Consider the following 23,547-nt stretch of genomic DNA (forward strand, 5'->3'; position numbering starts at 1 on the left):
GGTTTGGCTAAGGAAACAGAGAATATTCTGATTCCAAAGTTACATAATTCCAAGGCTTCCCTTGGTTTTCTGGGATTGATAGGTGCTAATGGTCCTTTGTGCCTTTGAACATATTCCCTACTGAAGGATGACTTATGTACCACATTGAAATTGTGGATCACAATACCTGACTAAAGTGCTTATATAGAAACAGAAAGTGCAGAATCTTTGAGAAGATTACCGAGGAAGTACTGAAGAAGAACACAGAGGACCTGTGAGATCTTTGAACTTAGTCCTCTGTAATCACAGGCAACCCTAAGAGCACCGTTCTTCCTGCACAATGTATCTGGGGAAAGGAGTTTGTAATGCTTCCCCTTCCTCTGAGGAGCCTGCCTGCCTTCTCCCCTTCCTTTGCTTCTTTCAGGACTCTCCATGCTCTTTACCTTCTATTGGCAATCGTCTCACTGCATTCTGCAACGATCTTCACTGAAGGTAATCTTGGTGCTTTAGAACATGACAGTGCTAAGAACAATGCAGATATTGATTGATTTTCCAGCTCAGTACAAACTACTGTAGTGTCAGATTCTCTCCACATTCCCAAGGATCAATTCAGATCACTATCTGGGCACATGAAATTTCCATCATTAATTCCTTCTTCAAGCATTTGTTGATATGCCCCTGGAAGACTTCGGCAGCCCAGTAGTTTTTGCCCTTGCCCATTTACATTGTTTCTTCTACATTGAAAGTAATTAGTGGACACAGTTTCTACTTTCATCTGCTACTTTGGGCACAAAAGCCCAATTCAGACACATAAAAGCTTTGAAAATGTGACCCTTTGTGTCTGGTCCAAACTGTCTCTCCCGTGGTTTGGTTATTTTTGCAGACTTGAGCTATTCTTCTCTGTAAGATTTCTTTCCTGACAGTGTATTTCCAGTGCTCTTTTCAGCTTCCTTTCTGTTAGCCTCCAGAATTAATAGACTTTACGATCTGAATGCCAGTAAGTGTAGGCGGGAAAGTGATGGTGCCATATATGCCAGGTGTAGAGTAATTTCTTTTGTTCACTGTTGGGTCTAACTGCTGATATTTTCCAGGGACACCCCTATGACTGTACAGTTGTATCCAATCAGTGGATAGCTGCCAACAGAAATCATTTTTTCAAATGTAGACAGTCTCATTTCAAAGTGTGTAGAAATAGCTGCCATAACCCACTGGCTTTATTTCCAGTGTTTTTGTAATGGTGCTGTATTTTGGGCTGAGCAGGGTATGTGATGTAATGAATTTACTTGTGGAGCCTGATAAGGTTTCCCTGATATGGAAGACAATCCAAGGTCTGTCTGGCTGTCCCTAAGGGTAAGGAGGCAGAATAGCTCCGGAGCAGAGGCCAAGCTTGGGATACAAAATTAAAAGTTTTGTGGAAAAAAAGAATTAAGGAAATGATCAGTTATGACTACTATACTCACATCACCTACAGATCTGTCAGTAGAGCTAACAGATGGAGTAATGATTGGGATAACTGTTGGACATTTGACCTTTTTTCTTCTTTCCTTTAATGACTCATCAGCTTATCCTTATTTCTAAAACCACATCTGCCATTTCTAAATATTCATCTGATGTGTCTAGATATTCAAATACAGCCTACTCGTTAAAAAAAATATTACTGGACTGATAAATAAAGAGGTGTCATTGATATATTAGGAAAAATCATGACTTCTTTTTGCTCCTGCAAAAATCCAGCTCTGAAGAAGCCAACAAAAAATTGACCTTTTAACAGGAAATCTCCTCTAGCTATCTATACATCAGTTGCTCCCAGCTTAATAATTGCTACAAGAGGTCTGCAGAAAGAATCTCAAGGTACTTAAAGGGCAAAACATGACACAGCTCTCATATCTTGCAGTCTGGCAATTCCATACCTTGTACTATATTATTCCTACTGTTATAGCCTAGAGCTATTTTGTCCTGCTTCAGGGGGGAGAACTGGTCATCAAAGCCTTAGGAAATTGTCAAAACAGAACCTTAAGCTACTGTTTGCTTCCCCTCCTGTCTTCCTGCACCCAGTACAACCAAACAGAACTTCAGGATTTTTTCTTTTCCTGGCCAAATGATAGTTTAAACAGAACATAACAAGTGATAAAAGAACGTGCTATTTATCTACATAGCCCAATATATGAATTATTAAGATTATTATATAGATTATTATTCTAAAATGTGTAAAGTTCGACCTGTTGTTGGGCATTTTTGTAAATTTGCGATTTTCCCCCAGCTGCCTGCAAGTGTTACCAAATAGAGTAAGCCATGAAGATCATGAAGTAAATGTCATTTAAGAATTGCAAACGTGTCTGCAAATATTATTTCTACTATAATTCTTCTCTTTATCGTAATCCATGGTACACATTAGATAGCAACAATCTTCCTTTGCAGTTTGGCCTCCTTGGTGACCAAGCAGATTTGGGACCCAGTCAGGTCCTACCAGCACTAGTCTCTGCACACTTGTTCACTGAGCAGAATGGAGTGATTTATGCTGTTTGAAAACAAAACATAGTGCTATTGTTTCTAGCCACAAGAAAATCTTCCAGCTGCAATCCCGTATGGGATTCTACGGAAATAATGACATGAACAGCCCTATTCATTTTAGTTACCAAGGCTCCAAAAGACTGGTGATATTTTCAATGTCTTTATCACTGACAGGCATTCACTGCTGCTTGTGATGGTAGGGTCCCAGAAGTCCTGGGATTTGTAGCTGAGCTTGCTTAAAATAGCACCACTAAAGGAGTATCTACACTGCAGTTACTTCCCAGTTTGTGTACTTGGATCAAAGCTGATTTTATCTAGTTGCTGGGAAGCAATGCAGCAGTAGCAACCTGGAGGACAATAAATGATGGCTACTGAACTATTAACTTCACAGAGGAAGCTCCTTGGGTGGGCTTCGCTTGACCTAGTTTGAAGTAGACCCAGGCATGCTTAAAAGAGTTTTGTCTGCAATACAGATGTTTCATGTCAATGGTGGTTGAACTTCCTTAGTTTTAGAGAGGAGAGATTGGTATTGATATCACTCTTCCTTGTCCACCTTGACACAGTTGCTACTCCTGGCTCCGCAGGAAGCACGCCTCCATACCCAGCCTCAGCAACCTATCCAGGGAAGTGGAAAAACTGGCTGGATTCTGAGTATAGGTCAAGGAGAATATGGTTATTACAGTAGACAAAAAGGCATTTAGTCCAAATAATCTTTTACCCTTTTTCTAGGAGAAAATGTATGGGAAGCGGACAAAAAAGCACATGTGGATGAATTTCAAAACACGCTTTTCTTGGTTTATCTATCCATTGCAGAGCAAAAATAACTGTGCAGTAACAGCACACTTCCTTGTGCTAATTTACTGTGATGCAGCCCTACTCAAAGAACATACAACTAAATCTGTCTAATTAAAATATAGCTGATGATAAAAAAACTTTCTTAGAGAACCCTTACTGCTGATGCACATAACCATTTTTATCTACTACTGTATTTGAAATGAATGCAAAGCTAGTAAAAGCAGCTGTGTTTTACTGTTTCCCCCTATAAATCTTAAAATGTGTAAAATGGTTAGATACAATAATAACAGAAAAATAAAGATAACAGAGTCCACACTTCAGTTCCAGTGTGGCTTCAGCAACGTTTTGTTTGGAGTGCCCAGCTGCATATACAGACGCAGTGGAATTTGGTTTGTGAGGAACCTACAAAAATTACACAAATAACTAGCATTTTTTTAATGAATAATACACAGACATGCACCTGCTTCAGAGACTCCATAGATTAGTCTTGCAGCCAATAGAAAAGCCCCTTGGAATTCAATTACATGGCTGGAAAACAGAAAACAATCATGGCTATACTTTTAGAACTGATACCAGCAACATGTTAACCAGTTCTTGGGCTGAGCTTTTCCTGAGGATTAGATTGTTTCAGTTTGTTTTACTTCCCTGTGGCTTATTGAAAATTTATATTATTCTATTCTATTCTTGCAGCTGGAGCCTCTCCCAGAAGATGTTGTGCACCAAATCCCCAATATGAATGCAATAGCTTCTTTAAAAAAGACCACTGAAATTCAAAGTATGTTTCTCAGTTTGGGTTCGTGGGTTGGATGGTTTGGGGTATTTTTAGTATTAATTGATGTCATAGATCTCATTTTTTCAGAGAAAAGAGTAGGAAAATGTTTTATGTATGAACCAACGTGCTGTGCCTACCTATTATGTATGTATATATATAGAGAGAGGTATGCTTTTATTTTTGTTTCTTTGATATCTCTTTGTTTCTGCTATGTATTTAGCCCTGAAAAACTAACCCATTTAAATTATTTAGAGCTTTCTGATTCCTAAATATTCCCAAATCTTTACATTCCAGAGACACTTGGATGAAATAGGTGTTTGTCAGTGAGGGACAGGAACAGACAGGTAAATTAGAGCTCTAACAGTGTATTCAGATTCTGTTTGTGCAGCCGTTTACAAGTTACTCACTCTGAGACATATAGGAGCTTGAGATTAAGTTAAAATGCTCAAAATGAGCACTGATCCATGGAATAATGCTAAAAAATACATTATTTTATTATGTTTCTGGTGCAGAGGGTAGTTTGCTTTACTTGTACCTGACCCCAAACCTTTACTGCCCAGATACTTTAGGGCATTTGCTCTGGTCTCACTGAAGAAAGTTCTCTTTGCCATCGGTTACCTTAATCCAACTGAGCAGACTTCCCTTAAACTCTCTATTCTTCTGCTCCCTGCCATTTTACTGAGGCAGTGGGAGCTTCCTGACTTCTACTGTTTGCTGGCTCCTTAACAATAACAAATGGATAACAAATGTTTTTCTTCATGTTAGATGAATCACAAATAATTGAGATTCATCTGTATAAAATAAATGCAGTTTTTTAAAGGGACATCATGTATTACCCACTGATCATGCAGTACTTATCAATCTGATTTTGGTTTTAAAGTGACAAAGAAAATTCACTGTAGGTATATAATTCATCCTTCGTATCTAGTAGGCACCTAGATACGCAAATGCTCTAAGTAAATCAGCTGTATATGATAAATTCCAGGAGGTCATTTTTGCTGAGTGATATGTTCATGTTCATGTGTTAGTATCTTGCTTAAAATTCCCTGTTAAGAAAGTGTTAATGATTCGGAAGGAATCAGCAAGGTAAGGAAATTTATGTACTATGCAAGACAGAGCAGATTTGCAAATTATAAGGACAAAAAGCTGTACACAGGCCACAGCCATGAGGGAAGAATATGCAATTCTGTTTGAAATAAGACATGTATTTAATGAAAAATGGATCTGGGAAAAAAAAAAACAAGAAAAAAAAAAAACCGTGAACTGAGAAACATAAAAGATAATACTGACTCTAGAAAGGCATAGTGTCTTACTAGAAATACACACAAATGATGGCAGTTCAGACAGAATTGATAGATTTAGGAACAAATGTATCTAAAAACATAACCCAGAGTTCTGCAGAGTGACTTAATTTTGCCACACTTAGGTTTGAGCTGGACCGCTACAGTCATGGCGGTGCAAGGGGGCAGTTCTGAAACCTAACAGGCTGCTCAGGGTTTGGAGTTATTTATACACTATATTCTGGCTTTTCTTGCAGCTATTGCCCCTAAAGTTATGCATACCTCATTTTGTCTGGAGAGAAACCGAGTATTAGAAAGGAATATGCTTGGATAGCAGAAAGGAGCATTGAGGAAGTTCAGTGCAGCTTTATGGAGGATATATATTTAGATGGAATTAAGAAAAGCAAGCATGCGTTGATTATTATAGGGAGTTATGCAGGCTGAAAAGCGTTATGCTATGGAGTAGCAACTCAAGATATACTGAGAAAGCCTGATTAGTTTGGATGATTGCTTGCATGTATAATGGGTCTGTATTTCTGTGATCCAGCTTTCATCATGAATATTAGCAATATTTTACACAAAAAAAGTCTCTCCTCTGTGTTTGTTGCAAAAAAATTGAAAGTACAATACTTAGACAATGAGAGGAAACAACTTTTTTCTAACTAGAACGGAATTTTTATAAATGTTTTGTATGTGACAGGGATCCAAAGCTCCTTTGGAAATGTAATACATTTGGAAGTAGTAGTTCCCACACCCATGTAATATGCTATTTCTAAACAATCCTGTTCACTAGCTTGAATACCACCCCCAAATGTGTTTTTTTTTTCCAAGCAAGCCATGGCACGACATGTCCAAATCTATTTGTGAAAGGCAATTCCAAAAGCCTGTAACAGTGACAGAAACATTCACTTTTATTATTTCCTGGTAATAATCAGTGCTCCCACAAATCTTTGAGGAAGACTTAAGCACATTTTCATGCTGAAAGCCAAAGCATACCTAGAAGACTGATTTGGTTTCACTGTTTGTTCTTGCAAGCCGTGATTGCTCAAGTTTTGTATGAATGAAACCAGCAGTATGCTTCATTCTTTCCCCTGAGCCCCACCAAGTTCTTCTCAATGAATGTAACAGGACCGGTAGAATTTCACATTCCAGTATAGCACAGTAGAAATGGCATTTTCAGAGATGTGAGCAGTTTGAGGCAGATGCTTTTTGAGCTCATTTAATTGTCAATCCACAGCATACCTAGGGTTTCTAACAGAGCTCCTTTGCAGCTGGCATGCTGTGATTGCCTCTTCATTCCACAAGACCTTGCCAGCCCTGCATGGTTTGTGTTCAACACATAAATGTTGTCCGGTATCAAAAGAAGCTTGCAAAGCTGTTCTGCTTACCACAGGTGTTTGTAAAGTACAGCTTTCTGATTTCAAAGAAAAATCTACCATTGCTTTTTCACAAGCATCAGAAAGTCCTCTTTGCATGAGGTACCCACTGCTACCTGAGCACTATTCCTAACGGGGACTGCTTTAAAATTCCCTCCCGCAAACCACACACACCCTGCCACGTATTCCCCTTCTCCAAGACCTTCCACTGCAGCATAGGTGCTGCCACCTGCTTCCTGGCCTGACTCTGCTCTCCCTCTTTATTGCTGAAGCCCCTCTCATAACAATTCTCAATGCAGGGAAACAAGGAAAATCAACGATCACTTGGGAGTGAAGGGCAGTTAAATGGGCACAGAGAGCCCACTAATATGCTTGAATTGGCCCTGAGTTTTAGTGTTACAAGAAAGTCAGGATTCAGGGGGCAGCTGGTGTGCAAGCCTGTGTGTGAATGAACGAATGCAATGTAGCAATCCTCACTGATGCTGTTTTATTGTTGCTGCAGGAGAGCAACACAGTGGTAGCTGGGTACTAATATTTTATTTTATGAATAAGAGCCCTTGAAAACTCCAGCAGTGAACATGGGTTCATTTCTTTTATAGGCAAGAGGGGGTATTATTCCCATGCCAACAGATTTGATTTTCTTGCACATCTGTTTCTGCAACAAAAACCCCACCCACTCTGCAAACATTTAGCTCATAAATTATAGGGTTGAATTGGGTGTATATTGCAAAGACTGACTTTTGCACATATGATCTGTGAGAACATTGTGGAATGCTCATATAACTTTTTTGTTTGTTTTTGGTGTACTTTTTAATGAACAGAGAATATGGTCTCTGAGCACAGTAATAATAGAGAATATTTTTGTCTTGTTTTTATAAAATTTGCCAGGCTCCAATCATTGAGCCTACTGTTATGTACATAACTTTTTAGCTGTGTCTTTCATGCTTTTGGAGCAAAGCCAACCTCCTAACACTTAATCTCAACTTTGTAGGATACTTAATACACTTTACATTTTATCCCCAGAAGGTCCCCGTTATTTAAAGATTCTGCTAACTACTCAAACGTGCACACTATTAGAGTTCAAAGAAACATGCTAGCCATGCTCACGGGTTGTTCTTGCAGATTGACTTGGGCTTTCATCTTGCAATGATGTTTTTGAATAAAGACATTTTCAGGCTTTATTGACAGCTGCTTTCTCACTGGAGGGAAAAGTTCATCTTTCGAAAAGCCTGAAACTGTGTCAAGAGCTGCATTACCAAAGAGGGAGTTTTTAGCAGCCTTTGTGCAGCACAGGCAGCACCACCACTGGCCTGGCCTCCCAGCTGTCAAAGCCTCCAGCTACCCTCTGGATAAGCACCTCGATTCAGCCCACTGCCCAGCTGCCAAAATCCTCCTTTTAGCCCTCAGAAAAGTCCCCTACTTGATCCCCTCTCTTTCACAGCTGTTGAAGCCCTCTGTCTAATTCCCAGATAAGTACCCTGATCCAACCTCTGCAGCAGCTGCTGGAAGCTTCTTGCTAAACACTGAATAAGCTCTGGTCCAGAACTCCCAGCCTTCCCGAAGCTCCTAATTTCCAGGTGTCATCCACCTGGCAATTAGCAAGTGCTCAGTGGATTACTGAACTGTAAGAAATATGTATTTAAATTCTTACTTATTCACCTGGTTACGGCTAATCAACCTCTGTTTCTTAATAGCACTGCAATAGCAGACTATTTTATATGTTGACGGTGAGACACCTGCCGTCATTGTTTGCATTGCCTGAGAACCTTCTCACTGTCTCTTCTGTTGCAGGCAGAAAGCTGAGAATACTCATGCTTTTAATCCACTGCTGTGTTTTTACACAGCAAACCAGAAAGCTCTATTCCTTATGCTATCTGGTGGCTTTCCAGCAACAGCCAGTTCATATATGAAAGTTTTAAATAAATTATTGTTCTAGTATACGCCCTGAGGTTGGAGGAGAAAGAACATCCAGGACTAACAAACCTGATTGTTCTGGCAACATCACTTCAGTCCGAGTTGGCATTTCTGACTTTTTTCCTTTTCCAGACAGTGCTGTGTGAGTACTTTGTACAACAATGTTCAATTTTTAGTCCTGTTTGCTGTATATGAATCAACTGTCTGCCACATCAGGGCTTCCAGGTATTCAATCTGCCCTGAACTCCCTTCACCTTGCAGAGATAAAGCCAATAGCCTGTCTGACAGAATGCATTCACTAGTCTATGTGTTACTACTCCAGTTTATTACCTTCTGGGGAAGGGTGTGACACAGCCCTTGGAATGAAAGCACTTTCCAACTTGGCATTCTTAGGTTCAGAAATATACCTCTTCACTGCAGTCTGAAATTTCAACTGTACTCCTTACACCACAGTGATTTTAAATTATAATCACTCGGTGTTGAACTAAGTGATTACTATGCTTGTACCACCATGCTAGCTAAAATTCCCATAAATTATTATGTGTGTTTTCCTTAGGCAAGTACTGGAAGTCTGTGGAGCCATACTCTGTGCCAGTGGATTGTGCTCTGGCTGAGTCTCAGAAACGAGAGAGGGAGGAGACAGAAACAGTATCTGCTATGGCCTCTCTTTCAGTGGATGTTGAGCAGTGTATCCCTCAGGAAAGCAGCAGGTAAGCGTATGCGGTTATTGTAGAGAGGAAGGCTTTTGTCCAGCCAAGTGAGATGAAGAAGACAGTTAGACTAAGGGTTGTTTCAAAATTATCTGCTAATTGAGGTACCTGGAAATTTTCATCTTTGGATTTGAGCTCTCTTACTTGGCCACTAGAAGCACAGGTATTCTATGCTAGCAGATATTTTTTTGGCATGTGTAATTCTTTACTAAGGTTCATGATTAGTACAAGAACCTTGTTTTCTTCCCATGTCTAGTCCTCTCTACTACATAAAAAGTCCAATATCCACATGAGGATATGAGCTTCTCATTGGAAGCTGTTCAAACCTGGTTTAGCTTTAATTTTCTAGGATGGCATTTAACACATGATCAGATATATTTAATAAGGATGGACTTAAATCATTATTAAATGGTATTAGACGGGCATTAAATGTTACTTCCATGGAAGCAATGGAACGGTGCCGATATAAAACTTAAAGCCAACCTGACCAGGATTATGGCCAACATTCTCAGTGTCCCAAGATGAAGGTACACCAACAAAGAATGAGAATGCTGGGGTTTTCGAACTTGCCAGCTGCTTTTTACATCAATGAAGATTGCTTTCAATTTCACGATTTGAGAAAATGATACAGTAACTGCTGTTGGGTTTTTTTGCCAATTAGAGATGAAAAAAATTGATAGCCACTGAATACTGTGTCATCTACAAAACTATTTCTTCGAAGAGCTGTTAGGAATCAGAAAAGCAACTGCAGAAGTTCTTGGAGTTTTCTATTTACTTGTTATAGGGACAAACTTTCCTGGCCTTCATCAGCAGAGGAAGACCCAAAATGCAGTGGAACCATTCAGTTTCCATGACACAGAGAAAACAGGGAAGGGAGGAGGAAAGCAGTAAAAAGCCTTATAAGGAGACTCACCAGCTCCCTGCAGGCTGTGGAGCAGAGCTGTGTAACAACAGGAGAGAAAGGAGGGAGCTGTGGGTAGGCAGAGCGGTGGTGGGAGGGGAGCCAGAAGGATCCATGGCTCCTTCATCGTGACAGCTACTTGTCTGATTTGGTTCTTGCCTCCCACGTTGACTCTTTTAATCAGAACTGATCTGATAGGCATCTGGGGGGCTAGTGCGGTGCTAAAAGCTATGGATGCGTTTGGGAGCAAATGTTTCTCACAACAGTGGGAGCGCTCATCTGCCAACGAGTTAATAGACGTGGCTCAAAGGGACACACAGGGAGCAGAGCTAGCTAGTAAAGTTCGCAGTATTTGCATAATTACCTTTCTGATTGTAATTATACTTTAATATACTATGGCTATCATTGTGCTAGCATTATTGCAAACAATTCCATAAAAGCTTAGGGAAGAATCTATGGTGAACGAGAGACATATTTTAGATTTGTGAGAGTCTAATCAGGGCTCAGATAAGGAATAATGTAAGGCTCGTCATACAAATTTGTGACAGTCAATAGACACTTCTGCTAACCAGGGACAGAAAGGTGCCTTCTCATGTACGCATATCTCTGAAATTTAAAGAATTTTAGTTAGTGTTGGAACCAACGCAGTCAAACAAAGCAAAGCTTTAAATTGTCTGGAAAAGGGTGTGGTTAATTTTGTGTATTTTTACATTGCTCAGAATAACCAAGAATTGTATTTGTTATAGCCTCCACTCACTTAAAAGTACAACCACTGAGAGCAACTGCTGATCCTACATGATTTGAACAAAATAACCCTTTGACTAACACTGCACTTAATTATTGTATTTATTACCTACCTACTGATAACCTGTGACAGTTTCCACCCATTCTGAAAACAGAATTTCAGGGCAGAGCTGAAAGAAATGGAAAAAAACGGATGTGCTGAAATGTACACAAGTGGGATTCATGTGGCTGCCAGATTCATTACACTTCGTCAGTTCTGGACTCTTATAGGGACAAATCCGTTGTGATGAATTGTTCTGTGGAAAAATGGCTTCGTTTGAAATATCTTCTGTGGTGCTGCAGAGATTTTTCTGCAGCACAAAAAAAAACCCTATGCACGCATGCGTTCCTAAGTCTGTTTCCACATTCATAACCCACAAAGAAGTCACTCGAAGCCAGATTATCATCAGAGAGCAACAAGACAACATAAGTGCTGTCCCACTGGGCCAAAATTGATAGTTTGGTTTTCTGAGGCTTTGGGACATCGTTCTCTTTGTTTTCTTCCTGCTGAATGTAAGGAGGAATATGGAATCCAAAATGGTCACCCAAAAGGTCTGGTTTTGAGGGTCCTCTGAGCTGCAGGGAGACCTGAGAGGACCTGGCTGCACTTTGAGCATGAATGAAAGTCTGGCATGGGATCATAAATCCAGGGACTGATTTGACATTGCATGCTCTTCTTTCATGCCAGTATAATTTCATTCATTTCACAAAAGCATGCCCTTCATTTCATAAGCATATACCAACACAAACTGCAGTCATGTAGTGGTAAGTCCAACTTTGCTTTTTCACATTTGTTGTGTTTGTTGTAGTTAAGGACCAAGGATGCAACACTCCTTCTCCAGACCCTTTCTATGACAAACGGCAGGGCTGCAGGGGCATGAGGAGTCATCTGGGCTCTCAAGCCCTCTTGGTAAGGGCACTGTAGATGTGCTCCTCCTCCCCTCGTTGCAGATGGAAGCCACCTTCTGAAGACCTGTTGCAAGTCTTTGCATTAAATGTTTGTGACAGTGTTTGCATTAAGTTGTGACAAGCAGGGCAGGATCAGAGCAGAAAGCACTGTGGCTGACAGGGCAGTCTGAAGGGTTTCTTCGTTATGCCAAGGAGCCAATTTACTTTCTCTTAATCTCACCATAGTCAGCCATGTTGATAATTCTGACCTACATCTCTAACCCTGTTTCAGTGAATTGACAGTAGAGATCCTGTTGACTTCAGCTTTGGATGGTCAGGACTCCAGACGAAGAAAGCAGCAGCAAGAGCCTCTTTGCAGGAAGCTCTTGCCAGTTATGTTGGAGGATATATTGGTGTTTGGAGTGAGATGACTCACTTTAAACTCAGATTTTGGGTAAAGCAGCTCTTTTCCTGGCCAAGTCATATCTGACTCATTTACCACTGATGAATAAAGGATAAAATACTCCTGGCTAAGGTCCATCTTAAGTATTTCTCTTTCTTTCTTCTCTCTTTCTTTCTTTTCTTCAAGTGACAGTGCTGATTATTTTTTTATTTTATTTTCTCTGGCAGATTAAATGAAGAAAACCGTGAAAAGCTGCTACGCTTTTGGTGTTTTGTTTTACCAAAGCACAACTCTGCGTTTTAAAGTCCAATTGAAACTTGATTATAGACTTCAGAAGAGAACAGATATAGAAAAAAGAGTTTGTGGATAGGAAAGAAAACATGCATGTTGCTAACACAGATTTAAATACAGATGCAATTAAAGGAACAGGCATGCCTTATAAAACACTTCTAACTACCGTAACATTTGTGTGTTGATAACTGCTTATTACCTATGTGACATACAAATTTAGCTGTTTAGAATTTTGTTTTGGCCAGGCATCCATTTCAGAAATCGTGCTATGAAAATATTCAGTACAATGTGTTCCTGATACATTGGAGCTTCTGTATGTTTCTTCTTAAAATGGAAAAATAAAAGGGTGCGGAAGGAGATCTCTTGCACTTACTATTTTTACAGAAAACAGTAAATTTTGAGAATTACATTTATCAGAATTTAACTTTATGGCCCTCATTCAGCTGAGCATAGATTTTACTCAAATGGAAATGAAAACAAAGTGTAATTTTCAGATATTACTCTTAGTGCTACAGAGCTGCCCGTTGCAGTTTCAGTCACATTGCATTATATTGCATACAGTATATTATATACTACACAACTAGTTGGATCATAGGGTACAACTAGCTACCATCTAAAGTCATTTGCTGTGTTTGTGTACTGACTCATACAGCTTCATGTAGCGTTTCACTATTTGGGTACCCTTCTCAGCTATGCTGAGTAACCTGTACCTACCTGGCCATATCCTACAGCATCTGCAATCACAGGCAGGCTCAGGAGCTGAAGAACAGCTTCCCCAGCTCAGGCTGCAGCTTTTTCTTGCCCATCTTCCTCTCATCCCCTGATGGTGGGTGCGTAAGGAAGAGAACCAGGAGCTGGGGAGTTTGAGAGCCAGCCTTGACCTGGTGAGTCGGTAGATCTCATCAGCTGTATCTGACCCCTCCTGTGTGAAAGCCTCCAGGATATCTACTTGTGCATAAACTTTTCAAAGCTTTTTTTGAAGTAATTTATACCCTTGGCACTCAGGCAGTGAATCCCACAGCTTCTTCAGGGACTGCACTTCTTTTTCTTTGTTCTTAACTTATTGATAAATTCAGTGGAGAGCCCCTAGTTCTTGCATCACAAGAAATAAAAGCAACTCTTTTCTTACTCTCTGCCCCATTTCTGGTTTTAAAGGCTTCAGCTGTCTGTGTTCCTCCTGGTATGAAAATAATTTCTTTTTTCTGATGATTCTTGCTGCTGTCTGTGCCTTCTTTATTTTTCTTTGAAATGGAGTAAGAACTGTATGCAGGACTCCAGGTGTTGGGCACACTGTGGATTTACACAGTAGCATAATGTTGGGGAATTTTTTTCTTGTTTCTGTTGCTCTCTGCTCTTCTACCATAAACTCCAAGCTCTCAGTCATAGCCAACATTGTGTAGAAACAGTTATAGCTGTCTCCCCCACTGTTTTGTGGATTGTGTATTAGTTTATGTTTGTTTACCTTTTTTTCCACTCAGAAATGGTGTTACGGGCTTTTGAACTGAGTAGTATCTGTAATTTGGCATCACCAACAAATGTTATTGCCTAAATCAACTGTTAGTCTGCCAAGTCTTTTTGAGATAATCTAGAGAATCCCTCCACGGTGAAAATTCACCAATATTATTATCCATTTCCTACTTTTGATGGATTGTTAATCTATGAGAGGACCTTCTCTCATAACCCATGTTTCTCACACCATTTGGATAAAATTGTTCGAAGACCTTCTTTGCACAGGGATATCACTTGATCCCTCTTCCTTCATTTCCTTCAGAAACTTCTAACGAATTTTTAAGGCTTGCTTTCTCTGTGTTAAGACATAGCTCTTACCCAAGTTACTATTACCTAAATGCCTACTAATTCTATCACTGATTATAACTGCTTTCAGTTTCCCCATACAGACTTACTGTATCTCCTGTAGCTTCCAGAAGGGGACTTATATTTCTTACCTTCTATACCTCTTGTTTGGGTGCTGAGTTAAGCCGTAGAATATGCTCAATAATTATTTCTTTAGCAACATCATAATTGCATTCCCCTAGAATTCAGTGCACAAATATCATCTGCTCTTAGCAATTTGGCAACATTTAATATATCAGTTTGTTCTAGTGCTGATTCAGTTTGAGATAGCTCATCTGCAAATAATAAAATCTCCCTGACACTTCTCCAGTGAACACAGATATAAATAGTTCATTTTCCTTTTGTGGTCTACCTTCCCTGATGCTCCTTTTATGCTTTGATCATTTCTTCTGATGTATTTTGAAAGACCTTTTTATTATTAGTTTTTATGCCTTTAACATGTTGCTTTTCAGACTCTCCTTTTGATTGCCTCACTGAAGGTTTACATTTAACTTGCCAGAGTTTATAGTTCATTTAATTTGCCTTTTTTGGACATTACTTCCTCTTTTGAAAGGATATATATAGTTACCTTATCCTGCTCTTAAATATGATGGGGTTTACTTTTAGTTCCTTTTTCTTTAATCCATACAAAGTCCATTTTTACTAGGATATGCAGTTACTCAGGATCTCTTATATGATGTCTTTAGCCACTCACTGAATCATTTGCATAGTATAGAAAGGTATCTCTTTTTTCCCCAAACTCTCTGCCACCAGAGGATCACTTTTCAACTACAATGATCTTCCCCAGGACAGCTGAGTGCAGTTAGGAACCAATTATGGCATAAAAGAGACATACCATGCCAGAAAATCTATCTTTTGTTCAGCAGTTTCTGTGACTTGGAAACATACCTTGAACTTTTATTCTTGCGTGTGTGATAATGTAGCTATGAGGAATTTCTGTAATTCTAATTTAACAAATACAGTAAGAAAAACATTTTTTTGTATTGTGTACAGGTTTTATCTAAATTTTTAAATATTAACTTTTTTTAAGGTGTAGATGTCAACTATTTTAAATAATATTGTCAAAAATAATGCGGTTGTCATTTATTCACAATCGCCACAGAACAATACTTAAGACTTCATGCGCTTTGCCAGATTTTTCCATATGGTAGGATTTTTGCCTCATCTATTTCTTTTGTTTTAAGGTTTAAACAGAATTTTGTTTAGTGTTAACTTCAAAAAGACTACTTCATTCTGCCATAGTGTGAATCACACAGAGAGCGAGCTATAGGTGAGCACTATTCCCAGCTCACCAAAATAAGCAGAGCAAGCGCAAGAGGGCTCTGGTCCTAGGAACTTGCAGTTTAAATAAGCCACAGTAAAGCCTTAATGAAAAATCATGGCTGTGGCTCTACAGCCATTACAGTCCCAATCAGTGTCTGAATCTGCTGACAGCACAGAATCAGTCTGGATCAGACCCGAGCTCCTAGCTGCATCTCTGAGGAACCAGTCAGAGCGTACAGTACGGGATGGATTTTCTGCCTGCTTTATGTTTTTATGCCAGCTTTTTGTCAGCTACAGGAAGACTAACTGAACAGATGTAACTAACAGTGACATAACTGAAGTAACATAAATTTGACCTGTCAGACTCTGCCCCCTTCATATTTTTTTTTTTGGTTTTGAGAACTTTTGATTCCAGTGGAATGATTATGTATTGATTCACTGCTTAGTGTTATGGGACTACAGAGTTTTTGTACTCTACTAGCAGCTCTAAAACTTTACTGGCCCTCACACAAAACTCTGGCCTAAGCCATTATCCCATAAAAAATGTATGTTTTTAATGATAAGCCATTGGCTCAGTCCAGTGACTTCTTTGACTCTAATAAAGTGAAGTTAAAGCAAACACATAAGTCTTCAAAAGGAGACTGCAGAAGGCTGTGAGAGTACCCACACTGAGTGACAACATCTGGATTTGCCAGGGTACCCTATAACCTTCTCTCCTGTTCCAGAAAGGACCTTGTGTCTGTCGCTTGCACTTAAAAATTACTGTTGGTTCTTAGGCTGTGGCTGATGCAGAATATTGGCATATTGTTGGAATATACTGTAATATATTAGAATATAGCACTTGAGTTCAGTCATAGCACTCAGGAGCACCCTCATCATTGAAAAATTTCCCAGGACTAAAACCCTGAGTAAGATCATCTGTCGATCCCACTATGGTCATAAGAACACCAGTCCCAGAAGCCAAATATATGTGAACAGACTGTTGCACGTACTGCTTCCCTAGATTATTATAAATAAATAACCCAGACCCCAACTTTCACTTCCAGAGGTTTTCCAGAGATCCACTTCTTCTTCCTCTGCCAGTCTCCAGTTGAAGCCTATTGACAACTATTCCTTCTCATTCGCTTACAGCGGAATGGAAAAACCGAACTGTTATCTGCTTCCAAATTATCCTCTTTCCAGACAGCCCCGTAAGGCCCTGGATGTTTAACAAGGTCTTATTGCACTTTTGGGTTATGACAGAGGACATACAGGTCTTCCAAAAGTGGCTGGAGAAAATGGAAGTGTGTGGTCAACACAACAGCAACATACACCATCACTATGAGTCCCCCACATGGTGCATGACCCTGTAACATACCTGAGGACCTCAGCAGCAGGCTGGGCTCCATCCGCTGCCAGCCAGAGCAATGCAAGAGAAGAGAAAGAGGCAGTACAAGAGGGTTTCACCTTGCCTTTTGGGAGTAAGGGAGCTGCAGTGGTTATTGTATGTAGGAAACATTCTCCACTGTGTGGTAAGGAACAAAAGATTTGAGATTTATAGATTGATAATCTCTTAGGGTCAATAACCCTTTGGAAAGCGATTAGTCTGAAAAAGTCTTCTTTTTCATATATCATTCATCTGACATATTTTTCAGCGTACTAGCTCTGATCATTCCAATTTGGAAAGGAACAACCTGTATAAAATCATTTAAAGACACACTGCTGAATTTTTCATTGGGTAAGACTTTAATAAACTCCAGATTCATTTAAAATTCTCTGGCTTCATTGCTGAATAAACTACCAAAACCCATGCAAGCCCCCATTAATTACTTTTTTTTCCATGGGATCTCATGAGTTTGTGCTTTCTAAGGGATGTTTCACTGAAGCCAGTTATTATACTGGCTTACAATATTTAAGTGGTAGATGTCTCATTTATTAATTTTCATGTACTTTTTACTCTCCCCCTGATTTCAAAATTGCTCGAAGTGACTATTTTTAAGGTGGTCTTAAGCTCATTTGCTGCATGGTATTCTGCCAGATGGAGGTGAAAGATGGTTTATGTCCAAATTCTTATACCCTTCTATAGTGAGGTCTCACCATGATCTCAGAAGCTTCACATTTTATAATTGCCACCATGATCCTCAGGTGTGGTAGCTTGCCAGATACAAGGAATAATGACACTTTACACCACCTCAGCGTATGTCCCCATTATTTTCTTATTGTTTGTTTCCAAGAGCTCATTTTGCCTAAGCTGAATATTTCGCAGAGGCTTTCAAATGAAAGATGTATGTATAATCTGACTTGATATTATTAATAGTTACCTTCTCCATGACAGTAATCTGCTGATCGAGTTCAGAATTTGGTCTCAGAAATTGCAGGCAGGCAGGCAATGCATTTATGAAAGCACATAGTCAGAAATCAGAGGACTGAAGAAAAACCCCAGAAGAAACACTACTAACTACTGGGCTGCTAGTGAACTATTTTGCTTTAATGGTATTGGCCCACTTGAAAAAATAAATGCATGCATTTTCAGTTGCAAAAGCTTGTAAAATAAAAGTATCACAGCTACTTTTTTCATGAAATTATTTGACTCTGTTGACACAAAGCATGTACATTTCTGGACAAAAAGTTATAAAATATTCTGACATATTTTAATATAAACAGGAACATTTTCAGTGATTGCTTGGATCTAAAATGTTTTTCCACTTGACATTTGTTTATACTTCCTAGGAAAGAAACTCTATTTATGGATAACTGAATAACACAAATAAACATCAGAGAGAGCTGAAAAATCAGCTTTGATTATGCATGAAAATCTACAATGTCATTGTGTACTCTTGTGCCGTATTCTGATTGCCTGTTTATTTTTACAGAGCTGCTGGCGAGCCCATGGAAGAAGAGCCAGCCTTGTGAAGTGCCAAGTCCTCCCTGATATTTCCTGTGGGTGACATCATTGTGTATCCCCCCAAAGCACCCTCAGACATGTCTTGTCTGCTGCTTGGGTGGCACAGATCAGATGGAACATAAACACTGGGCACAAAACTCTGAATAGCAGCTTCACTTGTTCTTTGGATGGACTTGAAAGGGCCCTAAAGTTTCCTTATATGTAACCGCTACAATTCTAGAGTTACAGTAAAATGGGCTTGGGAGAAAAAGCCTAGAGCATGCTTTTTATATGCTGTTTGACCCACTCACCAACATAAATTGTGAAACAGAGTGTTACAAAATTCTACATGATAGATTATAGATACGAGAGTTGCAACAGCCAGCAAAATACTCAGTAAACTCTATGAATCACTTTCTGACACTTTTTACTGGGTAATTTTTTTTCGTACTGCGTTAAATTGTTAATAGAATTTGTTTTCTTTGCTCTGTGTAATGAAAAAAAACCCACCACCTTTATTTTACGTGCCATTTTTTAACCCCCTGAAATGAGTTCTTAGCTGAATAAGTGAAAAAAGCATGTAAATTATGATAAGGAATTTTAGCTAAAGGGAAAGCACTTCTTATTGTACTATAAATCCCCTGAAGTACTGTGCTTGCTGGTGCTTTATTTTCTTTTCCCTTTTCCCAGCCATCCCTCCCCATTTTGTGTAATCTTTTCTATCATAAAAGTGCATTCACGATTCTCTAAAAGGAGTGCTATTCTGCCTTTTAAAAGAAGTGCTGTACCCTCTGTAGTTGACAGTAGCTCTCACCATATGTGCAGCAGAGATCAAGTATGGATGGCTTTTCAAATGTGTTTTTAGTTTGTTCTGAAATGTTTCTGCGTCCTGACTCTAAGAGCAGCGATCTTCACTAACTGTGTGCAGCTCATTTGAAGCTCAGGTGTTTCTGTGGAGGTTGTGTTGGAGGTGTTTTTTACAGGTCGTCATGTGGATACAAGCTAATTCTTTTATGTAGTCCTGCACCAAGAGAACCGATGTTGCTTAAGAAGCTTCAAAGGGTTTAGGCTTTATTTTAGATCCCCAAAGTGCAGCAAGATCTCCCTGTAGTGTGACTTAAGCTGTTTAGTTCCATGTTTGAGAACGTAACATAGAGTTGTGCCTTTAGCTGATAATGAACGCTTAAACTGTTACACATGTTGCCTTACCGTCAGAGAAAGAGATAGGGCATGTATGTAAGACTACTTCAAATGAACAAAACTCTGCTACAGCAACTTTTATTTTGCTTACAACTTTCTCACCTAATGAACCCTGGGAGATACCTTGAAGTATTCAACTTCCAGTATTTGATAGCTCGCTCAGCTTTTAAAAGCAAGTGATGTTCGTTTTTATATATTTTCCAAACTCAAAAGATTATTAAAGCCATAAGTGAAGACTGTCATGCTTTTTATTCTGAAATCTGAAAGGAACCTTAATTAAAACAAGATTTTGGGGAAGGCCGTGATATGAAAGATATGGAACAATATGGTTTCAGTTATAGACAGACTCAAACCTGTAAATCAAAGATGAAAGATTTCACTCAAATAGAATTATATAATTCTCTTTTGTTATGCAGTCAGACTATATCTTTCATGCATTTGGGTTTGTTTACGATTAGCATTTTAATTTTAAAGACTTTTATTACTTATACAAAAGCTCTCTGCTACGAGTTAGAAATCTGAAGCATGCTTTGAAAAGGGAAATCTAAAAGAGGAATGTCATTTCCTATAATGTGAAGTAAACTTTTATTCTGAAAGTCTTACTCTAAAATGGATATATGCCCCTCAGAAAGTGAAATAAAATTCTACCCCCCATTTACAAGCCAAAATCATGCTCATTTTAGTAATGCAAAGAGTCCCAGCAAGCTAAATTAACTCCTGGTGTAAGCCATCTTGCCCAACTTTGGGCTGTTCTGAAGGGGTTGTTCACATGACTAAAGCAATCAGGAGTTCATCCTGCATTTTCAGCAGACTTGTGATGGCAATCTTACTTACCATTTACTGCAATTTTCTTGTGGTTATTCAAGAAATTTCCCTTCAAGGAAACCAAGGACCATAGCTGATGAGTTGGGTAATTTGTAGAGCTTTTCACATTTTGAAATAATGGCTGCAAAATTTTAATTGGGTGCATAGTAAAAGCATCTTAAAATTAACCCCACAAATGCAAACTCTGCTCGTGCTGTTAGCTTGCATAAAATTGAATATGAATTGCAGCCTGAAATGTGAGTTACAAGCTCTACCAATTAAAGTCTATATTCTGGGGTGGAAATCAGCTAAAGCTGTCCTTTGTAGCTGGAAATGCTTTTAAAATGCCAGAATAATTTGAATTAAACCACATTATAAACTCACACTTAGGCATTTGTACAGGCGTACTCCCAGACAGACATCTAGACATGCTATTGGTTAAAGTTAGGATGATTTGGATAAGCAAATGTGCAAATAAACTGCACACAGATTGTGTCCAGAACTCTTTTCTCAGTGAAGTCAATAGCAAAAACCTCTTTGATTTCAATGAGAGACGGATCAGGCCCTGCTCTTTTTTTTCCTTTAAGTCCAGAACACCATTACTTTTTGATTATGTCATTACAAGGCACCGTTCAGCCCTCTGGGAAATGATTGAGGCTTACAGTGAATATCAACACTTCCTTCAAAGCAGACCTGGGCTTTCCGAGAGGGCAGTTTCACTTGCTGCTGTTTTCTTCTCACAGTATTTTTTATTACCATCAATAGCTCCCCATGGATTACAGTTAAAATATCTCCCAGCAATTTTAGACATACTTCCAGGGAAATATTCATGCAGACACTCTTTACAATGCACAGTTTTAACTGGATTCAACAACAAATTCCAAGAATTTCAGAAAGATGCAGGAATTGCGTGTTTCTCCACTTCTAATATCCAAATTCAGGGGCTCAGGACCTGTTTTTGAGGAGACATCACAGTCTCATGTCTCTCATGGACCTCAGCTTCAGCTAGGGAGATTGACACCTCTGAAAATTCAGAACCCAGACATTTCAAACTGGCTGCCAAAGCATGTACATCTGAGCTTAGATTACTTCTAAAAATGAGCTGAAATGTGTCAATGATATGAGTAAAGTAAATGGTGGCTTCTGTGTGTGATCCCATGCAGAAGGTGAAGCTGAGGAAGTGGCAGAGTGCCTTCTGAGCCAGGGTGATGCTCTGCCTGGTGCTGGTGGCACAGGGGCTGGAGGCAGGCAGGAGGATGTCCCACAGCTCCACCACCCAAGGGTGAAGGGTGCCATTGCCATTAGCAGCAAATCTTGGCCTTGCAGGGGAAGCGTGCAGGAATTTGCACTCTGCCTCTGGATCAAGGTGTCCCTAAGCCACCAACTTCCAGAATGACAGATGCCTCAGTAGCAAATACCACTAACATGCTTGCTCCAGGTCATACTCTTCCCTAGTGTCAGGGACTAACTATTAAGCTCAGTGGGACGCTTCTTGTGTTCTTGTATTTCTCTTGTATTCTTAGGTCATTAAATACTTTTCCGGTATTCTTAGGTCATTAGATTCATAGTAGAAACTGAAAACTAAAGGAGATATGACTCAGGATATCAAGAAAAGAATTATTTTTATCCAGCTTAATGCTTTTACCTGGACTGGAGTGGGAACAGTGATGAGCAGTAAATCTCAGAACTGCTAAAACCTTGGAGTGTCTTGCACTTCATTTTTGGCCTCTGTGCACAGGATTTCTGTATGTGCCTATTTGGCTTTAATATAATCTGCAGCAATGAAGTGCTTGATTAAATGATCTTTTTTTCAGGCAACATTCCTAGTGAGTAATCAAAGTTCATGGGAACTTTGCCAGTGTAAAGATAACAGAATTAGTCCCTTCTTTAATTATGTACCTTCCTAATTTTACTTTTGATGAAAATGAAGTAACTAATTCCATGCGAGTGAGTCTGAGGAAAATAAAATCATTAAGCTATCTTAAATAAACATCATAAAAGAAAAAGAAAATATAAACAGCTGTTGGGCAAAGAAAGGTGGCTATTTCTTTACTTTGCAGAAAAGTCAACAACATGCTGAATGGAAGTGGCAAAATAAATCCCTCTCTGGAGTATGTGGTATTTGAGTCGGTGTCTTATCTAAGTGCAGCCTCCCTAGAAAGCTGAGAGTCATAACCAGAGATGAAATATTAGAAAGGTTTTGTTGCAGTCAACACCAGAGGTCCTGTAGAGAACAAGAATGTCGAGTCTGACTAATTTGTGTAGACAGACAGCAGGACACTTTCGGGGCAATGTGTCTGGGACGAAGAATTAGAAGGATCTTTTCCAAAGGCACTGATGGCTGTGAGGCAACTAACTTCTGTTAGCTTGCAGGGGCAAGGAGGTGCTCAGCCAGCATTTATTCTTTGGGAAATTCCCCCTCCATCCCACAAGCATGCCCACACGCATGCAGACATGAACAGTATTGTACAATTTTTTGTCCTAAGCAGCAGCAGCCAGGTGTGCTGCCATGATGGGTGTGCTGTGCATTTGCCCAAGGAGTTAGCCCCCAGCAGATGCTTCCTAACATGACTGATAGGGGAAATTTCTGTAATTTTTTTTCTCAATAGTGGCCTTTCCAGAAGCATAGCAGTGCACGGTTGTTTTATTTTAAAAGGTCACAATAGAGCTTTGTGAACCATTGTACTTTTTTTTTTTTTTTTTTTTTTTTTTTTTACAGACTCCATATGGAAGTAAAACAGAATATGTACATGGTGGGGAGAACCTGCTGGGAAAGAATTTCTCTTAAATCAAGTTTCTGCTACCTGCTTTTCATCCTGGATTTGGAGGAGTTTGGTTTCTTAATTATAAATTAAGCTTTTGCTTTGCGTTATCACTTACTATTTTTTTTTAACCTATAATTGAATTCGCCCTTGTAGCACATAGAAAACCATCAAAGAAAGCCTGTCTTTTCCACAGAT

At 39.3% G+C, this 23,547-nt stretch overlaps 1 protein-coding gene across 1 annotated transcript in view; it reads left to right on the forward strand.

Annotated features, from left to right (window-relative positions):
- The window catches only part of HDAC9 (histone deacetylase 9), a 482,690-nt gene extending 459,391 nt beyond the window's left edge, over positions 1–23,299 (forward strand). The window contains exons 25-27 of the mRNA XM_080383947.1: positions 3,976–4,060; positions 9,184–9,337; positions 18,573–23,299. Coding sequence (XP_080240073.1) covers positions 3,976–4,060; positions 9,184–9,337; positions 18,573–18,612 — 279 coding nt within the window. The 3' untranslated portion in view covers positions 18,613–23,299. The remainder of the gene's footprint in view (positions 1–3,975; positions 4,061–9,183; positions 9,338–18,572) is intronic.
- The last annotated feature ends 248 nt before the right edge of the window (positions 23,300–23,547 follow it).

This window comes from Falco punctatus (assembly GCF_963210335.1).
Source record: "Falco punctatus genome assembly, chromosome: 4".
In the NCBI taxonomy this organism is placed as follows: Eukaryota; Metazoa; Chordata; class Aves; order Falconiformes; family Falconidae; genus Falco; species Falco punctatus.